Source organism: Lissotriton vulgaris, chromosome 3_1, assembly GCF_964263255.1.
Source record: "Lissotriton vulgaris chromosome 3_1, aLisVul1.2, whole genome shotgun sequence".
NCBI classification, from domain to species: domain Eukaryota; kingdom Metazoa; phylum Chordata; class Amphibia; order Caudata; family Salamandridae; genus Lissotriton; species Lissotriton vulgaris.
The window spans coordinates 329,590,032-329,602,626 of NC_141689.1; the positions used below are offsets into that span (position 1 = coordinate 329,590,032).

At 43.9% G+C, this 12,595-nt stretch overlaps 1 protein-coding gene across 1 annotated transcript in view; it reads left to right on the forward strand.

Annotated features, from left to right (window-relative positions):
* The window catches only part of LOC147726408 (UDP-glycosyltransferase 3A1-like), a 446,431-nt gene that overhangs the window by 34,702 nt on the left and 399,134 nt on the right, over positions 1-12,595 (forward strand). The window contains exon 2 of the mRNA XM_086960530.1: positions 12,035-12,136. Within this exon, the coding sequence (XP_086816656.1) occupies positions 12,035-12,136 (102 nt within the window). The remainder of the gene's footprint in view (positions 1-12,034; positions 12,137-12,595) is intronic.

Genomic DNA, 12,595 nt, shown 5'->3' on the forward strand with positions numbered 1-12,595 from the left:
ACTATCCAGTCGACCCCTTTCTCTTTACATATTTTAGCAAGGCGGGTTTTCAGTGTCTGATTGTGCCTCTCTACAAGGCCAGCTGCCTCGGGATGTCGGACGCAATGGAATTTCCACTGATATCCTAGCAAGAGTGAAACCTGCTTCATAAGCTCGGATGAGAATGGCTGTCCATTATCTGAGTACACGATACGAGGCAAGCCGTACCGTGGGAAGAATTCTCGAACCAGCTGCTTGGCAGTGGTCGGGGCAGTGTAATCTGGGACTGGATATGCTTCTGTCCAACGGGAAAGTGCACAAACAACTACGAGGACGTACTTGAATCCTCGACAACATTCCATCTGGATATAATCCATCTGGAGGACTTCAAAAGGGTGATCGGGAGGATGAAATCCACCTTGCTCTACAGGGACGCTTTTACCTGGATTGAACTGACAACAGATCATGCAAGTACGCACTTTCTGTTTTGCTGCTGCTCGTAAATGTTTGTTGTACCAGAGATTCTGTAAACTGTCTAACATAGCTTTTTCTCCTAAGTGTGCTGGACTATGTGCTGTATTAATTATGACTTGAACCATAGAGTCGGGGAGAAACCATGTGGCTTTCCCGTTTGTCACCCATCCCTGGTCTGTCTGGATCCCTCCTAGTTCAGTCCATTTCTTGATTTCGTCTGGAGTAGCATGTGTCTGAATATCGATTACATCTAGTGTGGGATCCCTAACTGTCATACAGTGTGTCGGTACTATTGTCTTTGTCACATCAGTTGTCTGGGTGTGAGTCAATGCTGTATGTTTTGCTGTTTGGTCTGCCAGGTGGTTACCCTGGGAAATAGAATCTGTAACTCTAGTGTGTGCTTTACACTTCATGATGGATATGCCTGAAGGCAGATGTATTGCTTCTAACAGTGCTTGAATGAGGGGACCGTGTTGGATCTTGGCTCCGTGAGAGGTCAAGAAACCTCGTTCTTGCCATAACATTCCGAAGTCGTGTACAACTCCGAAGGCATAACGTGAATCTGTGTATATGTTAACATTTCTGTTCTTGGCTAGTATACAGGCTCGGGTCAGAGCGACAAGCTCTGCTGCTTGAGCAGACAGTATATCAATACGGTGTGTTTCTTTGACTTCAGTTTCAGTGGTCACTGCATATGCGGTCACTAATTCTCCTGTGCTTGTTCTCATACATGAACCGTCCACGTAAAGTGTCAGGTCTGGATTAGTCAGTGCAACATCTGTCAAGTCTCGTCGGGGCTTTGTTACTGCATTAATGATCTCTATACAATCATGCGGGGCTGAATCTGTCATAATCGAGGGTAACAATGTGGCAGGATTGAGTATGTTACAGCGTCTGATTTCTATGTGTGGCTGGAATAACGTCAGTTCATAACCTGTCAATCGTGCTATAGTCAGGTGTTGAGTCTGTGTCCTATTTAGCAGAACTTCTACAGAATGTGGAACTTGTACTGTCAATGGATGTCCTAATACTATTGAGTCGCTTTGTCTGATGGCTAGAGCTGTCGCTGCAACTGATTTTAAGCACGCAGGCAGAGCCAGGGCCACTGGATCTAATGTACTTGAAAAATAAGCGCAAGGCTTATGTGAACCTGCTTGATCTTGTGTGAGGACAGACAACGCTGTACCATCACGTTCTGTAACAAAGAGTGTAAAAGGTTTGCTGTAACATGGTGTCGCTAAAACTGGTGCTTGACATAAAGCTTTCTTTAATTCCTCAAAAGCCTGTGTATGTTCTTGAGTCCAAGGGAGGACAGTCGAAGTCGCTGCCTCCTGTGTTGTCAACTGTATCAATGGTTTAGCTAGAAATGCATACTGAGGAATCCATTGTCTGCAGTACGAGGTGAGGCCTATAAAGGCCCGCACTTCCTTTTGTGTCTTGGGTTGTGGTAACTGTGCAATTAACTGAATGCGATCAGGTGTGAGCTGTCTCCCCCACTTGGACAGCAAGTGCCCAAGGTACACCACTTGCTGAACACAGAATTGTAGCTTCGAAGGAGACACCTTGTGTCCCTTGTCAGCCAGAAAATGTAAAACTGTCAGTGATGCTTGTTCACATTCGGGTTCACTTCGTGCGGTGATCAGCAGATCATCGACGTACTGTAGTAAGGCAGTGTTAACTGGCATTTGGATACAGTCAAGTTGTCTTTTCAGTGCTTGGCTATAGATGCTGGGGCTTTCTGTGAATCCTTGAGGTGCGCGTGAAAATTTGAAGCTTCGGCCATTTAAACAGAATCCAAAGAGATATTGGCTCTCCGGATCAATGGGTACACTGAAGAAGGCGTTCTTGAGGTCAATTACAGTAAAGAACGTCGCCTCTGAATCAATAGCAGTCAATAATGATGAGATGTCGGGAACCACAGGGTACTGTGGTACAATGCATTTATTTAGTTCTCGTAAATCAATCACCAGCCGATATACAGGCTGTGCATTGGGATCAGTACGTTTAAGAATCGGAATGATAGGAGAATTACAGATGTTGGAGTCGGTTTCTACGACCACTCCTTGGGCAATGAGCTCTTCAATGATTTCCAGTAAAGCCACTACCGCATCGGGTGGTAACTTGTATTGTCTGATTCGGGGTAATACAACTCCTGGCTTGAGTGTAACACGGTATGGTGTATGTATGTAAATGTAAATGTATTGGCATTTATATAGCGCACTACTTACCCGTAGGGTCCCAAGGCGCTTCGACCGCTGCGAAACCCTTCCTGGCTTCCCTGAGAGATGGTCCCTTAATGGGTATCTCCAGGGTGAGACCAGGCATCCCCGGCGGTCTGGTGGGGCCGTTAGTGAAGATGAGGCAAGCTAATGCCCAGAGTTGCCGAGTGTGATCGCTGATCAGAGTGGGCACCGAGGCGAGAGAATTATCAAGTCCGCTGACCCTGGTCCAGAAACCTGCCGCGCCGGGAATAGAACCCTGGTCCCGGGCCGTCCTCTGCTCTCGGGTCTGCCGCCTCTAACCAGTGAGCCACACTACTTCACATGGTGTGATGTGCATACAACCTACATCGGTTGGGCCTTGTGCCCACAGGTGTTTCGGTACATTTTTCAATCTGACATCAAACTCTCGTAGTACATAGTGACCCTTAAAGTCACGTAGGAAAAGTCTAACTCCCTCCGGAGAACAACATATCACTGCTCCTAGAGCCTTCAGTGTCTTGATACCTAGCAAGTTTTCTGGACATGATTTCGTGAGTAACAGGTCTGTAACACGTGATAATGGACCTACTGCTAGGGGGACAGGTTTTGATACTTCATTTACAATAGGCTGTCCTGAAAAACCAAGGGAAACATTCTGTGAGCCTGAGAGGGGTGCCCCTGGAACTTCGTTATGACTGATCGTGGTGCGACTTGCCCCTGTGTCAATTAGAAACTTTCTGTCTTTTCCCAATACTTGACTATGTACATAAGGACCCTCTTGATCTACAGGAATTTCAATAAGAGGCAAGCCAACCTCCCTCTCTAGGCTGTTTCATGTGTATCGCTGATAATCGGGATAATCAGATTGGGCATACTGGTACATCTGCTGTGAAACTTGCTGCGTCGCGGCAATAGGCTGTGGCTGTGATACCGCTACGGTCTGCACTGTCTGAGGTGGAGCATGCGTAGGCTGTATGTTCTGGGAAGTCTGTTGCTGGACCTGATCTTGTCTAGGCTGACGTGGTCTTTCTTTAGTTTTACCTGTTGCTATATTATATTTTAGGACCGAACATTCATGTACATAGTGACCTGGCTGCTTGCAATAGTTGCATGTCCCTTTAACGGGAGCCGCTGAATTATTTGTCTGTGTCACACCCTTTTTCTGACCGTCAGCTGGAACTGACTGGGCAACTAGCATTTTCATTTTCGTGTCTTTCATACGTCTCTGTTCGTGATCTTGTTCTTCTCTAATTCTGTTCTGGTGATATTGTAACATTTGTAACATCTGGGATGGCGTATTTGCTTGCCAAGTGCTTTCGACTTTATATACACGATTCTTAACCTGTGTCAGGGAATTCTCGACTAATTTTGTTACAAAAAGGTGCGGGTATGACTCGCTACTTGGTTTCAGGCCACTATTAATAATAAAACATTTCTCGAATCTTGAATAGAAATCACTAGTATCTTCATCGTGTTTCTGTTTACAGGCTGAGATTGCGTCCCAGTCTTCCTTTTTAGTTGTTAGTAGTCTTAGCAAAACCTGTACTATTAAACCTGGTAATGCTTTAGCTTTGTCCCCAAGGCCCAGCCCTGGAGTGCGACCTTTTTCCTCGTCCTCTATTTCAGTCCAAATAATCTTTTTATCTCCCACCTCCCATTCTTTTTCCTTGAGTTTCTCGTAAATGCCTGTGCGCAACAGTACTTTTAACATTTTCATAATATCCGTATACGTGTAATCTCCCATGAGTAACATGTCTTTAATTTCTCGGTGGAAACCTGCCGGGTCTTTATCGTGGCAGGGTACTAGTTTCTTCATTTCTAGTAATTCCATTTTAGTTAAAGGTGTATATACAAATACACGTTCTAGGGTATCATCATCTTTTCTTACTGGATGTACTTCTCGTAAAGGATTCTGTCTGTCGAGGTAAAACATTTTTCTTTCTGGGGGCGGAGCTGAAACATATTGCGGGCCTAAGAAAGCGTTATATCTGTGCCGTTGTTCTAGAATTATTTTAATTAACTTGGTACTTAGGCCTCTCCATCTATTCAAAAGTAGTGCTTCTAATGTATCAGGTAGGGGTCCTGGATCAGAATGTTGATTTCTGTATAACGTGATGAGATGCTGAATCATGTACATACCAGCTAATTTCTGCTCATCTGGGGAAAGATTTAAAAATGTCTGAGCTACTGTATCGTCATTATATGTGCTAGGAATGTCAGCCCATTGTACTGCTGCCCGGGCTAGTTCTTGTTCATCCATAGAATTGAGTACATGGTACCCCATTCGTTCTTGAAGTATTTTGTCGGTAACCTGAAACAGATATTCAGGAGGGCTCGTTTTTGAGATGCCAGAGAGAAAAACTCTCTTGCTTTCTGGACGAATGCCTTTCTTAAGGTAATTTCCCCTACCTACATATGCTATCATTTCTTTGGTCGTGTCGTTATCCTCTGGTTCTTCCTCCTCTGAGGATTCAACCTTGTCGCTATCTCCTTCCCTTTCTGGTTCCTTTCTTTCATGTATTTCTATTACTGCTTTCCTGATTCTTTTGTACATATTTGCTATACTGCTTTGTTTATCATGCTTTCCCTCGGCTATATTCTGGCCCCACTTGTTTAGTGCATCCATCTCGTCCTTGTCTACACCAGGCCTGTCTTGTTCTCTTATTAGACAATTTATGAAGAAGCGTAATATACAACCTTGAGTGTCAGTTTTCTGATGAGCCATGGCCTCTTTAATACTTTCAGGACCTTCCCCTGTCTGGATAAAATGATATATTCTGTCTAGATGATCAGTCATTCCTGGTAATAACATTAAATAATCGGTAACTCGTCGTAGGCGTAGAGATGCTAGCTCCATTCTATCGGTTTTACCGGGTACTGGATCGTATCTGCAATCTGTAAGGGGTTCTTTAAGTAGGTTGTAATTCTGGATTCGGGGTGTACGTTGCTTTGCTAGGTCCCTAAGAGTTAATCTGTGTGTTTGTGGCGGGGTCTGGTAACCTCCTGTCGCACCTCCTGAGGCGGAGGCTTGAGCATGGCTTGTCTGTGGAGTCTGTATGTGTAACTGAACTTGTCTTTTACCAGGATCAGGCCCAAAAGGATTTAGTGGATTAATAGTAGGGGCGGGAAGTGGTGGGGGAATAGGTGGTAGAGGATGCTGAACGGGTGTAGCTTGTTGCGGTACTGGCTGTGCATTGTCTTGGAGTAGGTTGCCATCTCCGTCACCTTCAGTAGGCGGTACGTGGGCACGTGGATTTGTATAAGCGGGAGCTACATCGTCTAGATAGGAAGAAAGGAATATGTCTTTTGTGGTCTTGTGCCTTACTTTAGTCGGAACCAATGGTGGCGGCAGATCTTTCGGTATTTCTGGAGTGGCTTTAGGCGAACCCTCGGCCATTAGATACATGCTATTTGCAAGAGTGTTTCGTATACGGTCTACTTGTTCTGCTTGTACTCGGATACCTTCAGCAACTAGTTCGTTTTCTCGGACCTCATCCGACTCTTCTCTATGTTTTTCTGCTTTTCGGAATGCTTTTTCTGCACGTTTATGCGATTCTTTACGCCACAATTCTATGGCGTCTTTCTGAGATTGTCTGGCTTTCTTTTTCCATAGTGCTTCCTCTACTCTCATGATGCACTCGGCATCCCATGTGCCTGTAACAGGCCACCTATGTTTCTCTTCTAGGTGCTTGGTATAATCGGCCCATAAATCTAGATACAGTATGGCATCTAGGCCATGTTTATGGTACATAAAATTTCCGGGAGTGTCCCTAGGTGGGACAGGAATCGCTTCCTCTAGTATCCCTTTCCTAGTTCCTAATTGTCTTAATTTATTGAATAATGGCATCCTGTCGTTTGGTACTTGATACTCGATACTTGTTACTTACTCTAACTCGAACACGGTTAATATACAAAAACACAATAATGTACATCAAAACAGTCACTCATACCACGACATTAATCACATGAAACATTTTGAACACATATGGACTATCCTTGAACTCTAGAAAACGAGAACAAAAAAATCGAAACCTTGAATACTTGATATACTGCTAAACAGTACAGATACACTGTCTAAAACAGTGCAGACCGTGTTTGTGTACCCAAACCCGTCTTTACCGGATACATAATAATGCACCCGTCTAGATGCGTCCCCAGCAACGGTACTCACCGGGAAGCACGGAACAGAAGGCCTCGGACAACTCGACTGGACTGGACTCGGCTCGACTCGATACGTGAATACTTCGGAACTGGTGGGCCTCTTGACACCTCGGACCTTGTTTCTTTCGGCTAGGCTCTGGTCGGGATCCTCCGCACTCCTCACCGCCTCGTCTGGGTGCTGATCGCAGTCTCCGTCACCTCCGTAGGCCTGAGGGAGATACAGGAAATCCTGCGGGTACGCGTAATTGTCCGTCTTGACTGTGGCAGGGGGCAAAGGCTGCAACGCACCTACCGGCGCGTGGGGTGGGGGAGGGGTCCCTATTCGGGCGCCAAATTAATGTGGTAAATATTTAATTACGTCCTAATTTCTATGCAGGTAAGTACTATAAAATAAGTCAGTCGGAAAGAAAGAGACAGAGTCCGTGGTGTTAGAGTTCTAAGGGGTTTTATTCCTTAAAAAGGAATGGTTCAGAACCGGATATCATGTTCCTGACACCGCTGGGGTTCAGGAAGGGATAGAGCATACTTTATTGACAATACATAACTTTTATACTTAATGCACAGAATGAGAACCAATACAGAAGGCGTAACAGCTGAGAGAAACAAGATAAGAACACACACGTGTTAGCAATACGTAATCAGAAGGCGTGAACCAGGGCGTACACAGAGGTGTGTGCTAGAAACGTCACATGAAAGTGTCACAAGTGGGTGGGTACATAGCAGAATCTTGCAATGTCAGCAGAAATCTGAGGTCTGGATGCGCGCGCAGCTGCATGACGTGTGATTGACGTGAAGCTGGAGGGTGCAGGGGACTTGACATTTACACTAGAGGAAAGAGACAGAAGTCTGGCATGTCAGATCAACTCGTTCCTATATCATATCTGATATCTGATGTTTGGGAACCATATTATCTAGAAGGAAAGGTCTCTTGGGCAGAGGCTAACCTATACTGACTGTGAATGCGTGCATATGTGCCTACGTGTCTGTGTGTAAAGCGAGGGGGCCATGGACCTACCATGGTAACGGGAGCTATGAATTACTTGCATGGAGACAGAAAGGCCGGGCCCTTTGCTCTGCAGCTGAGGGGTTGTTTATCTATCCTGCTAGACTGGAATGTGTTTTCGGGAAGCTGAGCTTGGCTATGCTGATAACGTGAAGGTAAAATACTGTCTTTGGCAGGCAAGCAGGCCGAGCCAGGCCCCGCTCGCCTCGCAGGGAGTAGGACAGAGTTCATGGGGGCATCCCACGTTGCAGTTTCAGGAGGCAGAGATGACTTTGTTAAAAGAAGAGGCTCGATGACAGAAATCGGGGCCTAGCTCACACAGAGCCAGGAATACAGAAAGTGCACCATACAAAGACGGTGGCAAGGCATACTTAGGAACGGAATATCCGACCCATTCAGGGTGGATCTGAAAGAGGACATGTTAACGTTGGACGCAAATGTATTTGCGTCTTCATAGCTGGCACAGGAGGGAAGTTACATGCACTTTAAGCTCGTACATGGAGACTGTGGGGTACACGTTAGGGAACATTCCTGATCATAAAATTTCTATTTCCTCAGCCCTTGGCCCACCCCTGGCCCTAAGGCCCTTGTTAAAAACCTGGGCATTCACCTTGATCGTGCCTTGTCCTAGAAGGAGCATGTTGCTCACACCGCCGGATCCGGCTTCTTTGTGCTGGGCCTGTTACGCGGAGGTTTCCCTCTTCTCCCGGATTCCACTCGCAAAACCCTCATTCAGACTATGGTTTTGAGCTGGCTGGGCTACCGCAACGCTCTCCTAGCCTCAGCCAATGAGTCTCCATTCAGCAGACTGCAGGTGGCCAGAACACTGCAGTGCACCTTGTCATGAATGCCCCACCGAGAACTGCTCCCTCCCCCTTCCTCAACTTCTCTACTTGCTTCCTGTCGGCAAAGGTGTTATATTCAAAGTTTGCTTCACCATACACAAGGCTTGGCACAACAAAGGTCCTTTCTACATCTCATCAAAACTCAAGCCCTAGGCCCCTTCTAGGACCCTCAGGTCAGGAAACAAAGTGCTCCTCTTAGTTCCCCGGATCAAGAAAACTAGGCTAGGCGGAAAATCCTTTTCCTACCTCGCTCCCTTCCACTGGAATCAGCTCCCTACTCACCTCAAACAATGCCCCGACTATTTGCGCTTCGGAAAATTCCTCAAGACCTCTCTATTCTAACAGTCCATGCGCAGATATACCCTTTCAGGGGTGATTCAAGCGTTATATAAAACCCACAAATTAAATTAAATTAAATAAATTGATGCCCTATTACAACTTTAGTTCAGTCGTTTAGGTAGATCAAAATATTAATAATATGCTATCATTTTACTTTTAAACACGAAGATCGCAGAAGTAGGGTGGTACTGCAAAACATTTTGTAAGGTTTATAATTTCTATAAATTTCATAGCAGTTTTATTTTAATTTTAACTCCTTCCATGCTCGTGACTGAACCGCTCCGTCACGAGCATCGGTTGAGCTGTGCTCATGATGGAGCGGATCCGTCATGGCCTGCTCGGCGTGCCTGCGCGGCGCGAATTCCGGGCCTGCGCTGGACGTTCCATTGAGCGGGCGGGGCCATGACGGAACCGCTCGGTCATGAGCACAGCTCAACCGAGGTTCGTGACGGAGCGGTTCCGTCACAAGCATGTGAGCGCCGCTCGGCCACCCCCTCCCCCCTAGCGCTGCGGCGGAATTGCCGCAGCAGCAAAGGGGTTAAAGTAGGTCAGTAATTTTTAGTAATTATCACCCTACTATTTATATGTGCCCAAAATTGAAAATGTACACTATATTTGTAAAAATGTAGGGCCAGATGTTCAGCGCTTCTTTGAGGTCGCTAAGAGCCCAGTTTGCAGAATTGGTTCATTAGCGACCTCAAAAAGGTATTTTTTATGTACAAATGTTCAATTGGCATTTTGATAACCTATTACTCAATCCCATACTGGGTTTGAGTTTCGGTATTAGGAAGTGTGTGTTTAGGGCATCCCTTCCGCTCGCAGTGGTATGTGTGAATATTTCGGGACTGAAATGCAGAAGCAAAACATTTGCATTTTACAGCCAACTCTGAGTTGGACCCCTTTCCTTTGTAAATGTTGGGGAAAACATATTCTAACAGACCGCTGTCTTCTTTTAGAAAAGAAAAAGAAAACTTTTAATTTTACATTTTGAAACGCATCCCGTTTACAAGCTGCATTTCCCTCAAAAGCTGTGCTTTATTTCAAAGCAATCACAGCCAAGGTGGCCTGCTGACCCCAGCAGGCCACCATTCCTGTGATTTTTGCGATTCCCAATGGGTCGCAAACTGAAACCTAATTCATGAATAATGATGAGGTAGGTCTATTTATGACCCACTGAGAATCACTAAATGTGGTAAACACACATTAGTACACTGTTGTTTGTGATTATCAAATATTGAATTGCTAAAATTCGCTATTTGGTAATCACAAACCCTAGGAAACGAACCTTTGGCCTATAATGTATTTGCAATTTATTTGGGGGGGGGGGTTTCGGTACTGTGGTACTCCTGATTAAAATAAATATACAAACTGATAAATATTCTTCCCTACCTATTACCACTGTACTAAAGTGGTAGTAGGAATGGGGAAAATACCAAACCTATATTTACTTACATTAAAAGGTGTAATGCAGAACCTATAGAAACTCGAACTGAAAACAACAAGGCTGCCTTTAACTTTTGTAAAGGCAGTCATTAGCCAATCAGCTAATGACTTGTTATCACTATATACCTCAAGAGTACCAGAATACCTCAGCGACAACAGATATAGCTAAATTAAAAACACTTAAAAAATTATAAAATACTTACCTGCAGTACCCCAAAGAATCATCTGCACAGCTTAATGTATAATCCTTCCAAATGTTGTAAAATTACAACTGACAATTATCACACTGCACAAAAAACAAAAGTCTATGTAAAATGCTTTGGATTTTACGTCGGTTTTGGGACGCCCCTTTTTTTGCATACCCTTGGTAAAACGCCATAAATCTTTGAGGACTCTTAAGAATGAAATTGGAGAGCAGGTTTGCAAAGCTTTGCTAACATTCATCAAACGTGTGCAAACTTATCAAGGGACAAATTAAAAAAAATCCCTATCTCCTGTAAACTGAACTATAACTACAGAATGGTGTGTGTTTGTGTGTACGGTACTGCCTTTCCAAGAATATGATTCTGTATTACATAACAAGCAAGTTTGAGACATGTGCATTGAAACAAGCAGGATATGTTTCAGTTATTGACATGGGAATGCTGCTAAGTCTTGTGAAATGGAGGCATCGGCACTGCAGATATTTTTTACATTTTTATTAGTATCCACATCTTATTCAACATTAAAGTAATGTGTCATAGATGAATAACACACCTTTCCAGGGACACAAAGTTGATTCTCCAGGGCAAGTTACTTGCATTCAGTTAAGAAGATTTGTCATAAAGCATACTCATTCTGTTGGCCAAAACAGGTAAAGTGCTTATGGCTCAAAACACTGTGTCAGAATAACAAAGGTTATTAATTGCATAGTAGTGTGTGACCGGGAACATGCACTTTATAATAGAATTATATTAATCATACTGTTGGAAAACAGAGAGTTATACAGATATTGAGACCAAGAAAGAATGCAGATGTTTCCGATCCTTTTAAAGAGTAAATATGGCGGGCCATCATCAGGAAAAAGTATTGAAACAGCATCAAATATAGTACAATACACTGGAGCCCCAATGCTCTGAGTTTGCGATAGGGAACACACAAAGGGCCTCATTTATGAGGCCTTGCGTCAGTTTTGCACCGCTGATGCGTCACTTTTTGTGACACATCGGAAATACTGACGTATCTGTAAGTCCTTGCGACATGATGCGTCATACATTAAATATGGCGCATCATTGGTGTCGCAAGGAGTGCGCAGTGAAAAGTGACGCATCGCTGTTTTCACGCAGCGATGCGTCACTTTTCATAAATGAGGCCCAATGGTTTTATGGTTCTCACAATTGTATGGGTTCTTCAATAATTGCATGATTAAAATAAATTAAAACATTTATTTAGATACAGAGCAATTAAATGCATGTTCACTGCAGGTCTGAATTGATGACAAAGTCATTGGGAAGCCATGTTTATTCCTAATGAAATTAACTTTTATCTGCAGTCAGTTTATATTGTTTAGCTAACTTTTCCCAATGTGGTTTTTAACTTGCATCATTTAGGAGGAAGCCATCACCTTCTGATGAGTGAGATATCACACGTTCTTCATGAGAGCGGTCATGAAGTCACAATGTTGCTGAAGTCTGGAAATAACATGATCTCAGGTATAGAAAGTATCTTTGAGTATGGATATTACATAGTACTGATAGTGTGTCAAGATGTGTGATGACTGCAGCACCTTCCAACATTTTACAGTCCTCCTCTTTCTCTTTCCCTTCCATGCAGAAAAAGATTTAACAAAGGGAGAATAGTCATTTTCTCTATGTATTTTGTATGAAGTATCTGCTGTGGTCCGCTATCAGCTAGGTTGTGTATTATGAAATCTCACCAACTTTGTATCTTTGTGACACCTTATGAAAATCTCACACATATCCTGTTGTAGGTCTGTCTCTTAAAGCTTGTGGTGGCTAAATTATTTGAATTCCATAATACACTATTTTAACTAGTTCTTGTATACTACATATATGTCATGTAAGCCTTTATTTCGGAGCCATTGCTCAAATGCTTGTGAGTAGGTGCCTTTTGTGTGTAGCTGTTACCTTGTGTCAGTCAAGTTATGTTAT